General features: G+C 41.8%; 1 protein-coding gene across 1 annotated transcript in view; it reads right to left on the reverse strand.

Moving 5' to 3' along the window:
- Positions 1-412: 412 nt before the first annotated feature.
- Positions 413-23,933, reverse strand: part of LOC109924209 (vitellogenin-like) — a 79,664-nt gene continuing 56,143 nt past the window's right edge. Inside the window, exons 25-34 of the mRNA XM_048601562.1 lie at positions 14,893-15,105; positions 13,368-13,510; positions 13,153-13,282; positions 12,915-13,044; positions 8,633-8,825; positions 4,679-4,770; positions 3,429-3,520; positions 2,627-2,777; positions 2,110-2,271; positions 413-624 (exon numbers count right to left, since the gene is read on the reverse strand). Coding sequence (XP_048457519.1) covers positions 515-624; positions 2,110-2,271; positions 2,627-2,777; positions 3,429-3,520; positions 4,679-4,770; positions 8,633-8,825; positions 12,915-13,044; positions 13,153-13,282; positions 13,368-13,510; positions 14,893-15,105 — 1,416 coding nt within the window. The 3' untranslated portion in view covers positions 413-514. The remainder of the gene's footprint in view (positions 625-2,109; positions 2,272-2,626; positions 2,778-3,428; positions 3,521-4,678; positions 4,771-8,632; positions 8,826-12,914; positions 13,045-13,152; positions 13,283-13,367; positions 13,511-14,892; positions 15,106-23,933) is intronic.

Below are 23,933 nucleotides of genomic sequence, written 5' to 3' on the forward strand. Positions count from 1 at the left end.
TACCGGTATCATCAAAGACCCCTCCCACCCTGGTAACGATCTCCTACAACCTCTTCTGTTAGGCAGAAGATACAAAAGCTTGAACACACACACCAACAGGTTCAAGAACAGCTTCTTCCCTGCTGTTATTAGACTGATAAATGGATTCTCTAACTTCAAATAATGCTGATCTTGTTAATGTGGATCTTGCCTCGTGCATGTCCTGTGTGGTGTAACCTGTATGCCTTACTCTGTCCAAGATTTTTTGCACCCTATGATCTGTATGTCCTTGCTTACTATGATCTGCCTGTACTGCTCACAAACAAAGCTTTTCACTGTACTTAGGTACATGTGACAATAAATCAAATCAATCAATCAAAAATTAAAGGTTTATTGCTATAACTGATAGTCAGGAATAATGAATTGTACGGCTTTCAACAAGAGTTAAGATTGTTTTTAAAAAGAATTGATATAACAAAAAGTCTCACATTCATAACTGTTACAGTTGAGGTTTTGGTAACATTGATTAATGGGGTTACACTTCGGCACAGTCACACACGCAGTCAGTATGGGAATCCACAGAGAGGCTCTTATCTGCAGACTTCTTCCAGAAACTTAACATAGCAGCTGCATTCACGGAGTGATCTGTTATTAAATTAAGACATGTTTAAGTTTGAGCAGGATTAGGTTAAAAGGAGTACTTGCTTCCACGTGTGAGTGTAATTTATAATACATCAAACATCTCTGGCTCTCAGTTTCTCATTGTTTCCTTTTATACTGAGAGAGGCCATATAACCCATCATGCCTGTTTCAATTCTTTGAAAGAGCTACTGAATCTGAACCCTAACCATCCTTGTTTGCCCTAAGTCCTGCAGATTTGTCCTTGCATGACAGCTTTTATGTCAACTCAGTGTGGAGCTGGAGGAACACAGCAGGACAGGCAGCATCAGAGGAGTAGGAAAGTTGACATTTCGGGTTGGGACCCGACCCAAAACGCCAACTTTCCTGCTCCTCTGACGCTGCCTGGCCTGCTGTGTTTCTCCAGCACCATACTGTGTTGTCTCTGACTCCAGTATCTACAGTTCTTGCTATCTCTGAGCTTTTATGTCAATATTTTTCTTTAGAAAATAGCCGATAGCCACTCTCAAAATGAGTTTTGGCCCTGCAAAACCTGTCCGACTGATTACTGAGTTGCAATGGACATGCTTAATTTTAATGGGAGTATCGTCTGATGGAGGAGACCAAACCAGATGCTAAGATTATAGTTTCTCCCACTCTGTGGTAACAGTACAATCCAATTCCTGAGCTTGACTCATTTTAAAACATCCAAGGTGTTGGTATTTGCTGACTGGAAGATAAACTAAGAACCAGAGATGACTGCAGATAATTATCTAAACAGAACATCTTTTTCAGTGTTACAGGGAAAAGGGCTAGTGTGGGGTTAGCTGGGTTGTTCTTAATGATAACCAGGTATGCTGGGTACAATGGCCTCCTTCCATCCTGCTACCAGTCTATGATTTTAAAATGAAACAAAGAACTGCGTGGAGATTTGGGAAGACAAGAAGAGATGGAGATCTGAAACAAAAACATAAACTGCTGTAGAAACTCATCAGGTCTGGCAGCATCTTTGAAGGGAGAAGGCAGAGTTAACATTTTGAGTCCAGTGATCCTTCCTCAGAACAGGAAAAGAAGAAGAGCTGAGAGAGGTTAACCGAACTCAAAATGTCATCTCCACTTTCTCCTTCCACAGATGCTGTTAGACCTGTTGAGTTTCTCCCAGCAATTTCTGCTTTCGTTTCAAAGTTTACATCCTTGTTATTGCTGATCCAGTGCTTTTGAAGCTGGTCAGTGTGATCTTTCTCTCTTCTTGTCTTCCCAAATCTCCACACATGCTCTCCTACAGCAGGGCTCTACCACTTGTCACCCAGATTTTCCAAACTGTCACTGTGTAAAGCAATGTGGCCACTACAGTAGGACCTGCAGACATACTCTTGTATCCATTGGGATCAATTCTTTCTACCCATTTATACAATAATAAATAGAATTAACTATTAATTAACTTTTTGTGTTCCTGACAGGATAAATTAGATATTTATTTGGTTTATATATATATTAGCACTATAGACTTACTAGCTGGTACACAGTGGAAATTGACAATGCGAGAGAGTGTTTCAATTGGTGAACACCCTTCCAGGCAACGTTGAACTTGTTCGACTGAGTAGCATCTGGATTCCTGTCCTTCAAACTTGACAAGTTTTCCTAGTTCCACAAATGTTCTTCTAACTTTGCAATCTGAAATTCAATAAAATGTGATTTATTGTTGTTGAGAACAGGAAGATAATTTCATGGTTTTGAGACAAAATGGATCAAACCTGGAGCCATTCAAGGAAATGCCACAGCACTTGAGTAAAAGCTCAATCATAGAGTCATTTGAGGAATGCCTTAAAAGAGGGAAGTAAGATAAAGAAGGTTCAGGAGAGAATTCCAGAACTTAGGGCCCAGACAGCGGAAGGCACAGCTACTAATGGTGGAATCTTGGAAATTGGGGATACTCTCGAGGCCAGAATGGGAGGAGCGCAGAGAACTTGTAGAGGTTGTAGAGATGGATGAAATTAACATGATTTAAAAAGAGTTGATATTCTCTTACCATCTTTGCAGGTTTGCCCTGGACATGTCCATGATTCAAAAAGGCATTCGACATCTTTGGCCTCCTCTTGATTTGGCATCAACAGCTTTTTCTCACCATTATTGAGCCCACAAATACCACATGTCTTACTCATCATGTGATCGAGTATAATCTACATACAAAGGCAAAGCTCATTAGAGTTATCGAGCTGTACCGCACGGAAACAGACCCATTGGTCCAATTTCTCCATGCCGACCAGATATCCTAAATTAATTTTACCCATTTGCCTGCATTTGGCCCATATCCCTCTAAACACTTCCTAATCATTTAACCATCCAGATGCCTTTTAAATGTTGTAATTTTACCAGCCTCCCCACTTCCTCTGGCAGCTCATTCCATACACGCACCACCTTCTGCTTGAAAGAGTTGCCCCTTAGGTCCCTTTTATATCTTTCCTCTCTCACCTTAAAAATATGCCCTCTAGTTTTGGACTCCTCTATGCTGGAAAAAAGATCTTGGCTATTCCCACTATCCATGCTCCTAATGATTTTATAAACCTCTATAAGGTCACCCCTCAGCTTCCGACGCTCCAGGGAAAATAACCCCAGTCTATTCAGCCTCGCCCTATAGCTCAAACCCTCCAATGCTGGCAACATCCTTGTACATCTTTTCTGTATGCTTTCAAGTTAAACAACATCTTTCCTATAGCAGGGAGACCAGAACTGCATGCAGTATTATAAAAGCTTCCAGAATTAATTTACATTGAACTACTGCACATACAGGTTACATTTACAGCTGGAACCTGTGAATTAATGAGAGATACCTGCACAGTGTTTCCATCAAAGAACAATTGTTCAATATTGATTGATGATGCTTTTAAAATAATTCCTGTCCCATTCTGCCAAGCATGTACATCTGGAACAAAAAGATTGTTCAAGTCGACATTTGATCTTCTGGCAAGCTCTATAGATAATGTGCTGCTACTATACTAATGCTGTAACATGACAAAGAACTTACAAGTGTCCTGTGAGAAGATGATTGCAACCCTGATAATATGTGGATTGACCATATCAGACACAGGAAGGATGGAAATGCACTGGAAGCAGGTGAGAGGAGGCTTACTAGATTGATAGCTGGAATGAGCAGGGAGTCTTTTGAGGAAAGTTTGGGCAGACTGGGCTTGAATCCACTGGAGTTTAGAAGAGTACTGGGGAGACAACTACATTGTATAAGAGCCTGAAGAGTTGAGACATGGAAAGGATGATTTCTCTTGTCAGTGTGTCCAGGCCTGGGGATACCTGTTTGAAATTAGGAAGACCTTTTCGGATGGAGATAAGGTGAATTTCTTTCTTTTCAGAGCAGCCTTGGAATGCTCTGCCTCAGAAGGTGTAGAGGCTGGACTGTGGAATATTTTTATGACAGAGGTGAACAGAATGTTATAAAAGTAAAACGTTGTGGATGCTGGAATTCTGAAATAAACACAGAGAATGCTGAAGAAACTCAACAGGTCGGGCACCATCTGCTGAGAAAGAAATAGCCAACGTTTTGAGTCCGATATGACTTTCTTCAATTCTGATGTTCTGTGAATGGGTTCCCCTTAGGTCATTGTAGTTCTGAGACAGAACAATGTGTCTCTTGAAGGAGAACTTGCAGGTGATTTTCCTATATATCTGCTTCCATTGTCCTTATGTGTAGTCGAGTTTGTGGGTTTGGAAGGTACTGTCCAAGGAACCTGGGTGAGTTGCTCCTTTTCCTGATTTCATTATCTTTCTTCTGAGGAAGGGTCACTGGACCCGAAACGTTAACTCTGATTTTTCTTCATAGATGCTGCCAGACCTGCTGAGCTTTTCTGTCAACTTATGGTTTTGCTCCTGATTTACAGCATCTGCAGTTCTTTTGGTCCTCTCAAATGAATCACATTCTGCACTAAATTTCTATTCTGGAAACTTCATACAATTTTCAATTTGCTATTAATCATTACTCAATGATAGCTGTGTCCATAGTTCTAATTGCCCAATACTGCATTACGTTAGAAAAGGTACAATTTTCATCACTTGTAAAAGAATTACTCACTTTGTATGACCTTTTCTTCATTACTCAAAGTGGTTTCAACATTGTCCACCAAGAACTTTATACGATTCCGCGTTGGATATGCTTCAATTACACTGTTACAAGTAAAATAGAACTTCTGTTGGAATACCATATAATAGTTAGGAGAAATGCTGCAAAAAAAGACTTGGGCGTTGGTTGTGTTCTTGAAAGTCATTGAGTCATAGAGTTGTACAGCATGGAAACAGACCCTTTGGTCCAATTGTGCCCTATCCTTTGAAACCTTCCTATTCATATACCCATCCAGATGCCTTTTAAATGTTATAATTGCACCAGCCTCCATCATTTCCTCTGGCAGCTCATTCCAGACATGCACCACCCTTTGTGTGAAAAAGTTGCCCTGTAGGTCCCTTTTATATCTTTCCTGTCTCACCTTAAACATATGCCCTCTTGTTTTGGACTCCCCTACCCTGGGGAAAAGACCTTGGCTATTCACCCTATCCACGCCTCTCATGATTTTACAAACTTCTATAAGATCATCTCTCAACTTCCAATGCTCCATGGAACATGGCCCCAGCCTATTCAGAATCTCCCTATAGCTGAAACCCTCCAACTCCAGCAACATCCTTGTAAGCAGAAGTTGCTGGAAAAGCTCAGCAGGCCTGGCAGCATTTGTGAAGAAAAGATCAGAGTTAACGTTTTGGGTCACCGTTAACTCTGATTTTTTTCTTCATAAATGCTGCCAGACCTGCTGAACTTTTTCAGCAACTTCTGTTTTTGTTCCTGATATGCAGCATCCGCAGTTCTTTTGGTTTTTATTTAACATCCTTGTAAATCTTTTCTGAACCGTTTCGAGTTTAACAACATCTTTTCTATAGCGGGGAGATCAAGTGTAAACTGATTTGATTTGGTTTGGTTTATTATTGTCACGTACTGAGATACTGAGAGAAGTATTGTTTTATGTGCAATAAGGGCAGATCATTCCATACAAAGTCTCCATACAAAGTACATCACAGTAACAGAACATATTGCAAAATATAGTGTTCTAGCCACAGAAAAGGTGCAGAGAGAGATCAACATTAGAAATTGAAAGGTCTGTTCAGCCTAATAACAGTGGGAAAGAAGCTGTTATGGAATCTGCTGGTTTGTGTATTCAAACTTTTGTACCTTCTGCCCTATGGAAAAGGGTGGAAGAGAGTATACCTGGGGTTTGAGAGGTGTTTGATTAAGTTGGTTGTTTTCATGAGGCAATGAGAAGTATAAATGGAGTCAATGGATGGAAGGTCAGATCAACTAATAGACCAGAGCAGGTGGATTCTCCTTTAAAAATACGATGCTGATTTGAGTAAAAGTGACAACAAAGTGTTTTGCGGAGTTACAGAAGGAATCTTGCCATCCTTACCCTGGTCTGCTTTTCTATGACTCCAATCCCACATCAACGTTGTTGACTCTTAACTGCCCTCTGAAATGGTGGAGCAAGCCACTCAGTTCAAGAGCAATTAGGGATGGGGAGCACAGTAACACACACATCTCATGAAAGAATAAAGAAGGAAAAAGGTCACCTCATCAAAATATTCACTCAAGTTTACCAGGTATGATCAACCCTTTAGAAATCCATGTTGAATCTTACCAATTAGCTAACGTTTTCAAGGTCAAAAACACCATCAGAAATTGCTAGAAAAACTCAGCAGGTTTGGCAGCATCCATGAAGAGAAAGCAGGAAATGTTATCTCTGCTTTCTCTCCACAGATGCTGCCAGACCTGCTGAGTTTTTCTAGCAATTTCTGATTTTGTTTCTGATTTCTAGCATCCATAGTTCTTTGATTTTCTCGTTTGAAGCTTTCAACATGTTCATTCTATCCTTCATTAGACGTTCTAGTAATTTCTTGTCAACACATATCAGCTAACCGGTCAACAATTCCCTGGAATTGTTTCTTCAGATTTCCTGAAGACTGGGGTGAAATGCACAATTTTCCAATCTGCAGGCTTCCTGAATTTCCTGAATCAAGATAACTTTGTACGATTAAACTTGGAACATCTATAATGTTCTCACCTATTTCTTTCAAACACTGCAATAGAAAGGATCTGGTACAACAATTTTTTATTTTAACTATACTATTCTTTTCTTCATCAGGGCTATTTTGCTCACATACATTTTAGGATGGCCCTGTGCCTATGCTGATCACATATAGATCATGTAAAGTCCACACCAATAACATTTATGACTATGTACAATCTATGAAATACAGGTATGGACTGTGTACAATCTATCTAGAACTCAAAAAGAACTAACTGAATTATAATGTCATACCTCACTTGCATAATGAATAAACTCTAATGACTCTTAAACTTTGAACTCAGAGCTAATGTTGTCAACGATTGCAAAACTATTTGCAGTTTGTCCCTCAGCAGAAATAGAAATTGATCTTAAATCAATGAATCTTTGTAGAATTTATACAAGGGCACAGAGGGTTAGGAGGAGGAGGTCATTTGGTCCTTCCAGCCTGCTCTGCCAATTGATGAGCTAATGGCGGATATGATTTTGCTCTTGACTCCACTTTCCTGTCTGCCGTTCATAATCCTTCAGTCCTTTGTCTATCAAAAATCTGGCTAACTAACCTGGAATAAAGATAAAGCCTCCACAGTCATCTTAACTGCCCTCTGAAATGGTGCAGCAAGCCTCTCAGTTCAAGGGTAAAAATTGAATATGATGCTGCTTGGCCTGCTGTGTTCATCCAGCTCTGCACCTTGTTGTCTCAGTTCAAGCGTAATTAGGGACGGGGAACACAGTAACACCCACATCCCATGAAAGAATAAAGAAGAAGGAAAAAAGGTCACCTCATCAAAATATTGACTTGGGTTTATCAGATATGATCAATCCTTTAGAAATCCATGTTGAATCTTACCAATCAGCAGACATTTTCAAGGTCAAAAACACAATCAGAAATTGTTGGAAAAACTCAGCAGCTCTGGCAGCATCCATGAAGAGAAAGCAGAAGGGACCCAGAATGTCAACCCTGCTTTCCAGGACCATAGGGATGCTCTCTCATTTAAGAGACGACTGGTGGTGGTTTAACCTGAGGGTCACCATGCCTCAGTCGGGGGGAGAACTTGAGAAGGATAATTCCTCATGGTAACCTCAGCTGGCACAGGAATTGAAAACACACTGTATGAGTGCGTGAGAGAGGGGAGGGACAGGGAGTGTGTATGTGTGAGGGAGAGAGAGAGAGAAAGAGAGAGAGTGTGTGTGTGTGTGTGTGTGTGTCTGTGGGTGTGTGTGTGTGTGTGTATGTGTGAGAGAGTGTGTGTGTGTGTGGGAGAGAGAGTGTACAGTGTGGTGGGGGTCACCTGTAGTGTGACACGAACCCAAGGTCCCAGTTGAGGCCGTACCCATGGGTACGGAACTTGGCTCTCAGCCTCTGCTCGGTGACTGCGTTGTTTTGTATCCCAAAGTCTGCTTAAACAAACACACACATATACACACACATACACACACATACATACACACACACATACACATAATGTCACCTCTTCTTTACACTGATAAAACCTTTAGTTCTCTCAGGACAGTGACTGGAAAGGAATTCATGGATTTACATATATATATTAATCAATTAGAACCTTCTAACTGATTAAAGATTTAACAGCATCTTAGGTTTGTTTAGTACATCCTCATCAGTGGAGTGACCTTTTGATCTTTTACTTATAAATTCTGTGTCTGATACTACCTCTCTCACTAATAACTGAAGAAGGAGTAAGACTCTGAAAGCTTGTGTTTTCAAATAAACCTGTTGGGCTATAAACTGGTGTCGTGTGATTCCTGACCTAGTCTTTAAAAGATATAAGTATGATGTAGGTTCCTCGCCTGCTATGTGCTGCAGCCAATGCTTCCGCCGAACTCCTGTGTTACAAATCTCCCACACAATAAGTACATTTATTTGCAATTAATGCGATGATGAACTTATGATAGCTACTTACATATTGGGCACAGATATGAGCAGCTTTATTGCCTTCTTCTTTTGCTGATTGACAGCGCGCCGCATTAAGAGAACAAATTTTGGAGTAGGTGAACAATCTTTGGCCAGGATGTAGTAGCAATCATTAAGTATTGTGTGTTTTAATTCATTGCCATCGAATGTAACAACTCGCTCACCCTCTGAAATACATTCTCCTGCAGAAATGAAAATTATAGAAAAGTTGGTCTCCAGAAAATTGTATCCCTAAGCTCCTGGCAGATTTGACCAATAATTCCATTGCCTTTTCTTTAGACAAGAAAACATAGAGTTTGAAGTAGGCCATTCAGCCCATCAAATCTGCTCCGCCATTCAATAAGATTATGGACGATCTGATAATCCTTAACTCCACCATCCTGCCATTTCCCTACCACCCTTGATTCCCTGACTAATTAAAAATCTGTCTCTCTCAGCCTTGAATATACTTAATAACCCAACCTCAACAATCCTCTGTGGTAAAGAATTCCATCTGTGCATTCAATTCAAAAGAGGCTGGATAGGCTGGGACTTTTTTTTCCTGGAGTGTAGGAGGCTGAGGGGTGACCTTATAGAGGTTTATAAAATCATGAGGGGCATAGATGAAGTGACTAGCCAAGGTAGGAGAATCCAAATCTACAGGATGTAGCTTTAAAGTGAGAGGGGAAGGAATTAAAAGAGACCTGAGGGGTAACTGTTTCACACAGAGTTTGGTGCGTATATGGAACAAGCTGCCAGAAGAAATGGTGGGGGCAGGTGCAATTAGAACATTTAAAAGACATTTGGACAGGAACAAGGATAGGAAAGGTTTGGAGGGATATGGGCCAAACACAAGCAAATGGGACTGGTATAATTTAGGCAAGCTGGTTGGCATGGTCGAGTTGGACTGAACATCTGTTTCTATGCTGTATGACTCTTGCAATTTAATCAATTTAATAAAACTCTTGCCATTACTGTCAAGTTTACAAGTAATAGAGCTGCTAGCAAACAGATCATGTACTATCATTGGCACAATTTAACACTATTGCTATTACTGGGATTTGGCTAAGTTATAGAATGTGAAAAAGGAGCACTCAGCCCATTGAGTCTGCACTGACCCTCTGAAGACCATCCCACCCAGACCCAGCCCCCCACCCTATCCTTAATCCCACATTTACATATTAATTGCTTTGCCATAGTGGGACTTGAACCCATGTCTTCAGAGCATTAGACTGAGCCACTTGATACTGGTCTAGTGATAGCACAAATATGCCATTTGGGTGGGATGTAGGCATGTGGTGTGGAATAAACAGGAATCTGTTGCCCTCATTCCTCTAGTCGGTATAAGTCATGTCTGTGGAAGATATTGTCACTGGAGCCTTGACAGATTACTGCAGTGGAACTTGTAGGTAGTGCACAATGTTATCACTGTGTGTTAATGTTAGGAAGTATGTGAATGTTTAAGGTGATAGATGGTGTGCCTACCATTATTTTAGAAACTTCTGCCAGTTCACTTCTTAACCTTCTCCCTTATGGAGGTGAGTGCTCCAGTATGATCAACCCTTTAAGACCATAAAGACCATCGGTAATAGGAACAGCAGTAAGCCATTGGGCCCCTCAAGCTTGCTCTGCCATTTAATAGGATCATGGTTGATCCAACACTCTTTACCACTTTCCTGTCCTTTCTCCATAACCTTCGATTCACCGACTGATTAAGAATCTATCTATCTCAGCCTTAAATATACACAAGGACTCTGCCCCCACATCTCTCTGTGACAAAGAGTTTCCAAGACTCAGAACCCTCTGAGAGAAGAAATTCCTTCTCATTTCAGTCTTAAAATGCTACCCCTCTTCTCTGAGACCATACCCTCTTGTCCCATTCTCTACCATAAGGGGAAACATCCTCTCAGCATGCTCCCTTTCAAAACACTTAAAAATCCTATATATTACAATTAGATCATCTCTCATTCTTCTAAACTTCAGTGAGTACAGTCCCAACCTGTTTAGCCTTTCTGAGAAAGGGTCACACAGATGTTGCCAGACCTGCTGAGCTTTTCCAGCAATCTCTATTTTTGTTTCTGATTTACAGCATCTGCAGTTCTTTCAATTTTTATTCTGTTTATTCTTTGCATCTAAGACAGCCCCTTTATAGCAGGGATCATCCTAGTGAATATTCTCTGAACTGCCATTATTGAAATGATGTCTTTTCTTTCATGTGGGGATAAAACTGCACACAGTACTCCAGATGTGATCTCAGCAGCACCGTGTCCAGTTGCAGTAAGGTTCCCTACTCTTACACTCCAACCCCCTGAAATAAGGGCCAACATTCCATTAGCCTTCCTGATTCCCTGCTGCATCTGTGTGCTAGTTTGTCTGAATGTTACAACCTCTCTGTTGCAGTATCATTGTCATAAACCTTATTTGCTGTGATAACAAGGTGTAGAGCTGGATGAACACAGCAGGCCAAGCAGCATCAGAGGAGCAGGAAGGCTGACGTTTTGGGCCTAGACCCTTCTTCGGAAATCCCTTCTTCAGAAATTATTTGCTGTGATATCTTTTATGGAACATGGAGACCAGAATTATATACAGTACTCCGAGTGTGAAGTTACCAAGGTTGATGGTGTAAACGTTTTTTTTTGCATCTTCTCATTCCATAATCCTTCTGAAGTATGATGGTAAGATCTGTGCATTCAATATGGTTCAGGCAGAGTTCTATATAATTTGAATGCAACTTCACTGATATTCAATTCAAAAGGCTCTTAAGATGCTTTTTCTGATGAAGGGTCTAGGCCCGAAACGTCAGCCTCTCTGCTCCTATGACGCTGCTTGGCCTGCTGTGTTCATCCAGCCCTGCACCTTGTTGTCTCGGATTCTCCAGCATCTGCAGTTCCTACTCTCTCTTAAGATGCTTCAAATAGTTTTAGATTCACAGAATTGTTACAGTGCAGAAGGAAGCCATTCAGCCCATCAGGTGTATCCTAGTTCTATTACTAGGGCCAATTTCCCACCTTTTCCCCATGTCCCTGCACACCATTTCTATCCTAAAACCATCCAATTCCCTCTTGAATGTCTCAATTGAACCGGCCCCGACCATATTTTCCAGTCAGTGCATTCCAGACCAAAATTAATCACTGAATGATATCTTTTTATATCTCACATCTCCTTTCCTTCACTTGCGTATCACTTTAAATCTAGGCCCTCTTGTTATTGTCACTTTTACATATTTGACAGATGCTACAGACGCAAATTGCTCTTGCGCATTAACATAACATGAAAAATCTAGCCTTTCATTTCTGTAAACCACTGTCGCACTTCAAATTTGCAGAAACATTAGATGTTCTAAAGAAGAAAAGAGCAGGCTTTAATTCAACCACCCCCACTCCCATTGGAGAAGCCACATTTACATATGACACCTTATCGAAATTATAGAATCTCATGAGCTGTGCTTCCTTGAAAGAATTCTCTTCACTTGGACAAGTGACATTATTGAGCTAACTCTTTGATTCTCCAAGTACCTTTTCCTCAATCAACACATGACAGCATGAACAATGGTGAGTAATACTTTTCTTTGTGGCTTTTTCAACATAAAATTATATTTCTTCTTGCAATCATCATTCATATAGGTGGATGGGCATCTTGTCTGTTTGGTTATGTGTAGATTCAGGATCAACAATCCACAAGTGTGGGATAAGCTGAATTTCAAGCAAACTGCCAAATCAGTACATGAATTGAGCCCATGCCATTGGTTTAATTCTGCATCACACTCGACTCTATCCAACTAGCCAAATGAGCTAACCAGCTCCCAACATATTGACCTCCTTAATAATAAAATAAGATTAGAAAGGGGAGGCCTAGTGGTTAATCTAGAGACGCAGCTAATGTTCTGGGGACCCAGGTTCAAATCCCAGCACGGCAGATGGTGGAATTTGAATTCAATAAAAGTCTGGAATCAAGAGTCTAATGATGATTGTGAACTGATTGTGAGGGAAATCCCATTTGGTTCACCAATGCTGTTTAGGGAAGGTAACTGCTGTCCTAACTGACTCTAGATCCACAGCAATGTGGTTGAATCCAATGTGCCCCCTCAAAAATAGCCTAGCAAGCCGCTCAGTTGAGATTCTTGTGGTGCAGTGGTAGTGTCTCCACCTCTGAGCCAGGAGGCCTTAGTTCAATTCTACTCCAGTTTGCAACAACATCTCTGAACAGGTTGATTATGGAAACATCTTAATTAAGAGCACAGATCAGGTGAAATCTGAAGCATGCAGAAAGTTCACGGTAGATATAATAATTACGTTGGTTCATCGTCAGTAGCAGCTGTGGTATTTCACTGATGCTTTTAAACCCTTTCGTCCGAATGACTGGGGTCATTGGTTGAACATGCAGTGGCAATGGAAGCTCGAAGCCTTGGTAATAGATTGTTAACTGGCAACAAAACAACGAGATTCACTGTTATAAAGATGTAACAACTCTCAAATTAAGACCAAGTGAATTGAAGCACTGTTTGATAAAATTAAATAAAGATTGTCATACCCTGGGTAGTTTAACAATTGTATCGATGGTCCATGGTGATGTTAGGGCTATCAGTTGCGTGATCTGATGAGAAGGATTACTTTTGAATTTATTGGAAAATCCCAATAGAAAAGCAAGTCCAGATCCGATCCTGGTGTAAAAGATCATTACCTTAATTTTATAGATAGTGCAAATGGAAAGCAGGAAAGTAAGACAATATATAACACACCACTTACACCCTTCCACCAGATATCATTGCAGCAGGAATTTCTGACCACTGAATTTTAATTTTCATAGCTGGATGGTCTGCAAGATGTCCCAATGATGCCTCATAAGATATTTTAAACTTCTGGCAATCTTCACCCCATCTGAACATTAACTAGGAAATTTAAAAAGACATTGTCACACTCAGTGAGATATGAACATAGAACATAGAACAGCATAGCACAGGAACAGGCCCTTCAGCCCACATTTCTGTGCCAACCATGATGCCATTCTAAACTAATCCCATCTGCCTGCACATATGTATCCCTCTGATCCCTGCCTGTTCATGTGTTTATCTAACCTGTGCGTCTGACTTGCATCAGAAAGGGTGCTCCCCACCCTTCCTCCCCCAAATGATGAGGGGACATCACATCCAGTCTGGTTGGAGGCCTGAGAGTCTGTCCAATGTCTGTAGGTTTCAAGCAGGCAGGTCTCCATCTTGGGTTAATGGAACTTCCTTGACATAGACCAGGGTGAGCTAGATGGCCACAAAAGCAAAGTTGCTGGAAAAGCTCAGCAGATCTGGCAGTATCTGTGAAGGAGAAAACAGAGTTAACGTTTTGGGTCCAGTGACCCTTCCTCAGAACTGAGTTAGATGAGCTAGATGGCATTGTCTCTGCTGGGGGCTCAACCTTACAGGCAGGAACAACATCAACATGTGGAGAGCGACAAAACATCCATCTTGGAATGTACCTCGTCTCCACTCCAATTCCTGATGTCTCTGCCAAGCCTGTGACAAACAATCATGCAAGAAAGAGCAGAATTTCCATCTGAATATCTGTAGAGTGCTTCAGAGAGAGTGTATGGAAGATGTCTACATTTTAATGGATTAGAAACAGGTTTTGATGAAAACACATTAAGAGAAACCATCCTGCGAGCAGGAGGGCTGGCAACTAGAGGACCTGGATTTAAGACCTTGTGATCCACTCTGCCTGTCTCACACAACAGGTTAGCAGCAGCAGAATCCTGTGGTTGTTGGAAAATTGAAACAAAAACAGAGAATGCTGAAGAAACTCAGCAGGTCTGGCAGCCTTTGTAGAGACACAAACATTTTGAATCTGGTTTCACTCTTCTTCAGAACTGAAGAAATGGATGAAAGCTTTGAAAAAGAGTTGAATTGGATCTGAAACATTAACTGCATTTCTCTCTCCAAAGCTGCAGCCAGACATGCTGAGTTTCTCCAGCACTGTCTGTGCTTGCTCCGCTCCACGGAATGCTGTGTTGAGGAGGCTGGAAATGTGGATCATTTGTTTTAACAATGTGTTGTTGTGACCTGGGTGTGTTACCTATCCAGTCAGTGGAATAAGATTCAAATAGATTTTTTTTTCCCAAAAGGGATTCCTGTAAAGGTGTGAGAAGCAAAACATTTTCAGAGGCAATGGGGAGAAGACAGGAGAAGGTGTGACAAATTGCAGAGCTCTTTCAAATAGCTGGCAGAGGCACAATGGACCAAATGATCTCCTTCTGTGATTTACCATTTGATGATTTTTACATTACCAATGCTTTGTGTGCTTTCAGGATTACAGCATCAGCACACATTTTCCAGTTGCTGTCTTCCTTCAGTTCAACAACTCGTAGATGTATTCTAGGCCTGCCATCTGAACTTTCCATTGATCCTGTGAGCTGATACCCTTGCTGTTTGCCATCAGTCCTTTTTGCTTGAGCAAGGATGGTGAGTGACGGTGTGCCTATATCTCCAATGAGATTACTCTAGAACCACAAACAAATATTAATATAAAATGAATAACAAGATGCAGGATGAGGTTATCCAGCCCCTCAGAACCTGCTCCTCTGTCAGGTGTCATGTGACTTCTGACTTTGTCTACCCTGTACAGCACTGACATCTCCACATCATGGCCCCCTTAATTAGTTGTATAGCTAATCTATATCTTTAACTCCACCCAATCACCTTGGCCTGTACCCATTAACCACATTATCTGCCAAAAATCTGGCAATTTCAGCTTGAAAATTTCAACTGACCACACTCTCAGCAGCCTTTCTGAGGCAGTATGCTCCAGATTTCCACTCTCCTTTCTGTGAGGATGTGCTCCCTAAATAATCCAGCGTGAATTTTAAGGCACTGTCCCCTTGTTTTGGACTCTCCTCAGCTGAGGAAACAATTATTCTCTTTCTACTGTACCTGATTTAGTTTTCTTTACCCCACTTCATTCATTCACAGGATGAGAGTGTCGCTGGCCAGGCAGCATTTATTGCCCATCCCTAATTACCCAGAGGGCAGTTAAGAGTCAACCACCTTGCTGTGGCTCTGGAGTCACATATAGACCAGACCACGTAAGGATAGCAGCTTCCTTCCCTAAAGAGCATTAGTGAACCAGATGGGATTTCCCTGATAATCGGCAATGGGTTCATGGTCATCATTAAACTCTTAATTCCAGATACTTATCGAATTCAAATTCCACCATCTGTCCATTGACAATACCACTAAGTCATTGTCTCCCTCCATTTATCGAAATGCTTGCACTGGATCATCCCTCGATTGCTGAAACACATGGAAATATACTCCTATCCTCAGCAAAGTCTCTCATGTAATCTAACCCCTTCATGTGCAGATACATTTTGATGAATCTGCACTACACCCACTCCAAAGCTAGTACAATGAAAACAATTTAAACAGAGACCTGCACAAATGTACCCAACACTATGCATGAAAAATATGTCAGAGGCACTCTCAACTCTAGACATGGAAACCTGTGAACTACAGGCAGCTTCCAATGCAAGAAATCCTTTCACTCTGTTCAGATCAGCATTGTCTTCCCTTGAAATTTGCTTCCTTGCTGCCTGCACTCCTCATGATATTGGTCTTTGCCAGTTATTGTGAAACAAATGTCAGTTTTCTGGAAGAAGTAGGCGTCTTGGAATGGAAGACACTTTACCCAGAATGCACTGAAGCATAGAAATTGCTCTATCTGCAGGACTGGATGCTTGGAATACTACATCCGAGGGTTAGAGTGCTTTATCGGCCACAAGGCAAGAAACTTCAAATTTTATTAAACATCATTATACTATATTCAATAACCATTTTGAAAGAAGGAAAAAGCCTGTATTGCAGTTCCTAAGGTGCGAGCGACGTGCAGACTTCACTAATTATCATTCTTAAGGTATTGTGCCTGAAGGCAGCACTCCAGACGATGTTATAACCAGAGTTTTGTAGATTGAAAATAATTTATGCTCCTTTGCACTCACAAAAGATGAAGACTGAGAGCAATAAATAAAAGCCTGCTGCTCAGAAGGCAGTCTGCTGTTATGGCTACACTGTCTGAATTGATGTTTGCTACTTGGCTTAATTCCAACAGATTGTCTTTGGCTGGTCTGTTGAAGTTGCAAAGTGAAAATGACAGATTTATTTTCTGAAGAATGTGGGAACATAAGAAATAGGAGCAGCAGTGGGCTATTCTGCCCCTCGAGCCCGCATTCTGTACAATTACGACTGATCTGTCTCTGGCTTCAATCATCTTTCCTGCCATTTCTTCATATATCTCAACTCCATGATATTTTAGAAAAAAACCACTTTACCTCCTGTTTAAATATTTTCTGTGATCTGGCCTATGCAACTTTCTGAGATGGAGAATCCAGACATTTGCTACTCTCTGGGAGAAGAAATTCCCCTGCATCTCAGTTTTAAATTAGCTTCCCCTTATTTCATAGCCATGTCCCCAGTTCTGATTCCTGCATGAGTGGAAACGTCTTCTTCACATTTTCCTGAAATAACTTCACAGAGGCCAGTACGCCATCACGCAGTCACCCTTTATTTACATGTGGAGAGTCCATGACACTGATCCAGCTTCTTCAGAACCAGCTCTCAGAGTGCACAGGATGTCTGACACTCCTGTTTATATCTGTCAGCCAGGGCTCCCTGAGTGGACCAGATTAACAGCCCCAAACAGGGAACTCATATTCTATGAGATCCACCTGGCTGACCTCGTTACAATCACTACATCCCTCCATGTCTGAGTCTGAGGATATAGCCTGGTTCATTCTTTTGTAACTCCTCCTGGGGCCTTTTAGCACTGGATCAGGTTCCTCCATCTCTGTGCTGATATGGATGGTGTGTAATATGTAGTAAGCATAGAAACATAGAAGATAGGAGCAAGAAGTGGCCATTTGGCCCTTCGAGCCCACTCTACCATTCATCACAAATCACGGCTGATTGTCCAACTCAACAGCCTAATCCTGCTTTCTCCCCATAACTTTTGATCCGATTCATCTCAAGTGCTATATCTAGCCAATTCTTTAATACATTCAATGTTTTGGCATCAACTATTTCCTGTGGTAATGAATTTCACAGGCTCACCACTCTTTGGGTGAAGAAATGTCTCTTCATCCTTATTGGTCTACCCCAAATCCTCAGACTGTGACCCCTAGTTCTGGACACACCCACCATCGGGAACATCCTCCCTGCATCTACCCTGTCCAGTCCTGTTAGAATTTTATAAATCTCTATGAGATTCCCCCCTGATTCGTCTGAACTCCAGTGAAAACAATCCTAACCTATTCAATCTCTCCTCATATGTCAGACTCGCCATCCCCGGAATCAGCCTGGTAAACCTTCGCTGCACTCCCTCGAGAGCAAGAACATCCTTCCTCAGAAAAGGAGACCAAAACTGCACACAATATTCTAGGTGTGGCCTCACCAAGGCCTTGTACAACTGCACCAACACATCCCTGCCCCTGTACTCAAAACCTCTCGCAATGAAGACCAACATACCATTTACCTTCTTTACCACCTGCTGCACCTGCAGCTTACCTTCAGCAACTGGTACACAAGGACTCCCCTCTCCCAGTTTGCAGCCTGTCAGGTATTAGTCTGCCTTCTTGTTTTTGCTTCCAAAGTTAATAACTTTACATTTATCCAAATTATACTGCATCTGCCATTATTTTGCCCACTCATCCAACCTGTCCAGATCATGCTGAAGGATCTCTGCATCCTCGTCACAGTTCACCCCCCAACACAACTTGGTTCCCTCATCCAAATCATTAATATATATTGTGAATAGCTGGGGTCCCAGCACCGATCCCTGTGATACCCACTAGTTATTGCCTGCCAATTTGAAAAGGACCCATTAATTTCTACATATAAACCAAAAGAACTGCAGATGCTGTAAATCAGGAAGAAAAACAGAAGTTTCTGGAAAAGCTCAGCAGGTCTAGCAGCATCTGTGAAGAAAAAATCAGAGTTAACATTTCGGAGAATGGTCAGACCTGCTGAGATTTTCCAGCAACTTCTGTTTTTGTTCCATTAATTTATACTATTTTTTTCCCTCTCTGCCAACCAGTTTTCTATCCATCTTAATACAATTCCTCAAATCCCATGCGTTTTAATCTTGCACGGTAATCTCTTATGCAGGACTTTGTCAAATGCTTCTCTGAAAGTCCAAATAAACCACATCGACTGGCTCCTCCTTGTCAACTCTACTAGTTACATCTTCACAGAATTCCAACAGATTTGTCAAGCAATATTCCCCTTCATAAATCCAAGCTAACTTTATTTGATCCTGCCAGTGCTTCCTAAATGCTCTGCTATAAAGTCCTTGATATGGATTTGAGAATTTTCCCCACGACCAATATTAGGCTTACCAGTCTATAATTCCCTGTTTTCTCTCTACTTCCCTTTTTGAATATTGGAGTGACATTAGCCACTCTCCAATCTGCAGGGATTGTTCCAGAGTCTACAGAATCCTGGAAGATGACCACCAATGCATCCACTATTTCTAGAGCTACTTCCTTAAGTAGTCTTGGATGTAGATTATCAGGTCTTTGGGATTTATCAGCTTTCAATCCCAACAATTTTCCCAGCACCATTTCTTTACTAATATTGATCTCCCTCAGCTCTACCCTCTCACTAAATCTTGCATTCTCCAATATTTCTAGTATCTGATTTGTGTCCTGTTTTGTGAAGACAGAACTAAAATATGTACTCACTTTCTCAGCACTTTTCTTTGTCCACTTTTATACATTCCCCCGCTTCTGTCTGTAGGAGATTAACATTTGTCTTCACCAATCTCTTGCCTATAGCTCAAAACCTCCAACCCTGGCAACGTCCTTGTAAATCTTTTCTGAACTCTTTCAAGTTTCACAACATGCTTCCTAAAGCAGGGAGACCAGAACTGAACACAGTATTCCAAAAGTGGACCAACCAATGTCCAGTACAGCCACAACATGACCTCCCAATTTCTATACTCAATGCACTAACCAATAAAGGCAAGTGTACCAAATGCCTTCTTCACTATGCTGTCTACCTGTGATTCCACTTTCTAGGAACTATGAACCAACACCCCAAAATCTCTTTGGGGGTGACATATAAAGTTTGGGCATGTGCGAAGGTCCTAAATAAGCACATTGACCATATGAAAGCTGCAAACTCACAAACAGTGCTGGAGCAAAACCTGGTGTAGCAGTGGTGAAGAAGGTTACCTCAAGTCGATTGGCCATGCTAAATTACACATAGTGTTCAGGGGTGTATAAGTTAGATGTGTTAGCCATGGGAAATGCAGGGTTACAGGGATAGAGTTGGGGACTGGGTCTGAATAGGATGCCCATTGGAGGGTCAATGTGGAGTCAATGGGCCAAATGGCCTGTTTCCACACTGTAGGGATTCTATAAAAATAACTTTGATCAGATAGGCCAAAGGGCTGAGGAGTGGCACATAGACTTTAATTTAAATAAATGTGAGGTGCTGCATTTTGGTAAGATAAATCAGGACAGGACTTACACACTAAACAGTAAGGTCCTGGACCTGACCTCACATTGACTATGCCTCTTACCCATACATGGCCATTCTCATGGTTCCTAGACCAAACTTCATCCCTGAAGTAAACTGTCTCTCTCACTTAGCATCTTGTGTCCGGCTTTGGCATTCCTGAGCCGTTTCATCCTCCCTGCCACCAGGATCGGGAAGATTAGATTTATACTGGCCTGGAGTCTTTCCTCCATTAGCAACTCAGCTGGAGATATCCCTGTAGTGCTTGAGGGGTGGGTCTATAAACAAATAAGAATCATGACAGTTTGCTATTGAGTGAAGCTGTAAGCTGTTTCTTTAAGCTTTCCTTCAAAGTTTGGAAAGTTCTTTCTGCCAAACCTTCGAATGATGGATGGTATGGAGCTGGCCTTATATGTCGAATGCCATTCGACTTTAGGAAATACTCAAATTGCCTGCTATTAGACAATGGCCCCTTATTTGGGACCAACACTTCTGCGATTCCATGTATTGCAAAAGATACGTGCAGTTTTTCTATCTTTGTCCCTGGGTTTGACGAATGAACTCAATGCATGTCCAGCCTCTTTGAGAGGACGTCCACAATGACTAAGAACATTGATCCCATGAAGGGACCTACATAGTCAACATGTAGCCGAGTTCGGGGTTTACCCGGCCATTCCCATGAATGTGGGGGAGCTGCAGGCAGTAATTTCTGTCCTTGTTGACACTCCGGGCACTGCCCCACCAATGTGGCTATGTCAGCGACTAATCCTGGCCACCAGACATAACTACCCACCAACATCTTCATTTTAGAAACCCCTGGATGACCCTGGTGGCTTTCAGCCAGTATCTGGTGGTGAGCTTTGCTCAGGACAATCACTCTTGCTCCCCATAATAATGTGCCGTCCTCTACTGTGATCTGGTCTCTCCGGGTCCAAATAGGTTTCAATTCTGTTTGTGGCCATTTGGTTTCCCTCATCACCACCAGCTGTTTCAGTGTTGCCAGGACCAGATCTTTCTGCATCCAAAGTCTGGTATTGTCAGCTGTGACTGGAAATGTGTCGAGAAAATTTAAAACTACTACAGATTAGTTCAGTAGTGGTACCATCGGTCATGTATCTCCTGGCAGGAGGAGGCTTAATGCAGCTGCATTCGCTACTTGGCCTTCCGGTCAGAGTTCCAACTTGTAATAATATGCACTTAGTATTAGAATCCACCGCTGAATTTTGCCTGAAGCCACTGCCTTGTCCTCTTTAAGTAGACCTAGCAGGGGTTTATAGTCCATTATTGTTACAAGTTTACATCCGTAATGGCATTAGTGGAACTTCCTGACTCCAAATATGACCGCCAAACCTTCCTTCTCTATCTGGGCATATTCATGCTCAGCATTAACTAAAGTCCTGGGTGCATATGCTGTTGGGCGTTCCTCTCCTTTGGGTCACCTATGAGCTAATACTACCCCGTTGCCTTATGGGGAAGCACTGCATGTCAATGCCAGATCACACTTGGGATCATAGTGTGCCAATACCTTACAGAATGATGACTGTTTCTTCACTTCCCTGAAGGCCTTGCTTGGCTATGTGACCCTTTTTTTAAGATTGATATAAAGGAGCCAGAATGGAGGCCAAATTGTGTATGAACTTTCCATAATTATTCACCAGTCTGAAGATAGACCAAAGCTCTGGTACCGAAACGTCAGCTTTCCTGCTCCTCAAATGCTGCCTGGCCTGCTGTGTTCCTCCAGCTCCACACTGTGTTATCTAAACTCTGGTACAGATATCTTCCAATAAGAGTAACCCAGTCCTGTTGACTCTGTAACTGAGGTAGGTCACTTAGGGTGCTTGCAACATGCATTTTTCCATTCTAAGGCATATGCCAGTCTGGTAGAAACATCTAAGGACTATTTTCAAGTTCTCTAAGTGCTCCATATTGGTCTTCCCTGTTACTGGCACATCATTTAGGTAAACGGTGACCTAGGGTGGACAGGCTGACGATATCCCAAATGGCAGTCTTGTATATTGGTACAAACCCTTATGGGAATTAATTGTAGCATACTTCTGGGAATGCTCATCCAACCACAATTACAGATACAAATGGCTCATCTCCAGCTGCATGAAGGTCAGCCCCCACTGCTAGCTTTGCGTATAAATCCTCGATATGAGGGATTGTGTGTTTATCCAACTGCGAGAAGCAGTTTACCATTTGGTTAAAATCCCCACAGAGGCAAACTGACCTATCGGGTTTGACAACCGGTACAACTGGTGCTGCCCATTCTGCAAACTGGACAGGTTTGATGATTCCTTCACTTTCTAGCCTCCTGATTTCTGCCTATACTTTTGCTCATAAGGCAAAAGGCACAGGACGGGCCTTGCAGAATCATGGAATTGCTTCCTGGTTAATATGCAGGGTGGCTTTGTCACCTTTGATAGTCCCTAGACCTTCCTGAAAAAACTTCTAGGTACTTAATTAGGACTTGACTCTGGCAGCCATCTTCTAATATAAAAATGTTGAGCCAATCTAGGTGAATCTTCCCCAGCCATTTTTGCCACATCAAGCTTGGGCCCAAAACTTTTACAGCTGCTTTTAATTAGAAAATGGAACCAAATTTGACTCTTAATCTGTAAGGTATTTCTGGTATAGGTTCTCAGTCTAGCTGAGGTCTTGCACAAATTTAACGATTGGAGTCCAGACGAATTTTGTTAATGATTGGTTCTGCGATAACTGTTACAGCCGTACCAATATCGATCTCCAGTAGAAGCAGGTGAAAATTTAACCAGATGTTTATTTTGATTGGTTCTGATTTGGATGCTGCTAAGCAATTTAACTGTTCCAAACCAGATGTAAGTTATTTTACAGGGTGTGCACTCTCCTGGATACCAGCCTATACGTTCTCTTCCCTGATTTAGTCCTAATGGGACTCTCTTGCTGTGTCGAGTCCACATACCAGCAGCAGCTACAATGGCTTGATCTTGAAGAAAATGTCAACAGTTTGGCCAAGACTTGGCCTTGTTTTGGGGTTTTGCTGTGGGCTGCCCTGGAGTCCCTCTGTTCTGGACATGTCCTGAGTGAAGCTATGCAATTGTCTTCACTTGAGTGGTCCCCCAAGCTCAGTCAGACTGGTGAGGGTGTCCACTTCCATCGGAATACGCTACAACTTATATGCTCCACTTAGTACATTCTCCAATGACAAAGCCAGTTGTTGTGCCTGTTTGAAGTCCAGTTGGACTTCAGCTAGTAGGCACTTTTGCGTGGTTACATCATAAATCTCACACACAAAATGGTTTCTCAGCATCTCATTAAAGGTTAAACCAAAGTCACATACCTCAGACAGTTGTCTGAACCTAGTCAAAAATCCCAATACTGACTTCCCTGGTTCTCAAATTACTGAGTAAAACTGATAGCATCTCAGAATTAGAGGAGACTTGGCATTTTAATATTCTTTAGCTAATTCCATCAAATGTTTTAGTGTCTGGTGCCTCAAGGAAAGTTAGGCTCCTAACAACCAAAAAAGCTGCAGGTCCACAAGCTGTCAGAAGAATTACTCATCGCTTTTCATCTGCCCCAATGTCATTTGTCTGGAAAAAAAAACACACTCTTTCCACATACTGGGCTCAGTCTTTGATTACTGGATTGAATGAGTCAAGCTTCCCAAATAATGTTCTGATGCCAGAAATGCTTACCCCAACTCAAAGTTGACTGTTGTGAGTGAATTTCTTCAGGAGCATGCTTATCTCTCATCGCCAATGAAATAACTCCCCAGAGGCTGGTATCCTATCACCAAGTCACCCTTTATTTACACGTGGTAAGTCATTGACACTGATAC

The sequence above is a fragment of the Rhincodon typus genome, chromosome 10 (assembly GCF_021869965.1).
Source record: "Rhincodon typus isolate 14 chromosome 10, sRhiTyp1.1, whole genome shotgun sequence".
In the NCBI taxonomy this organism is placed as follows: domain Eukaryota; kingdom Metazoa; phylum Chordata; class Chondrichthyes; order Orectolobiformes; family Rhincodontidae; genus Rhincodon; species Rhincodon typus.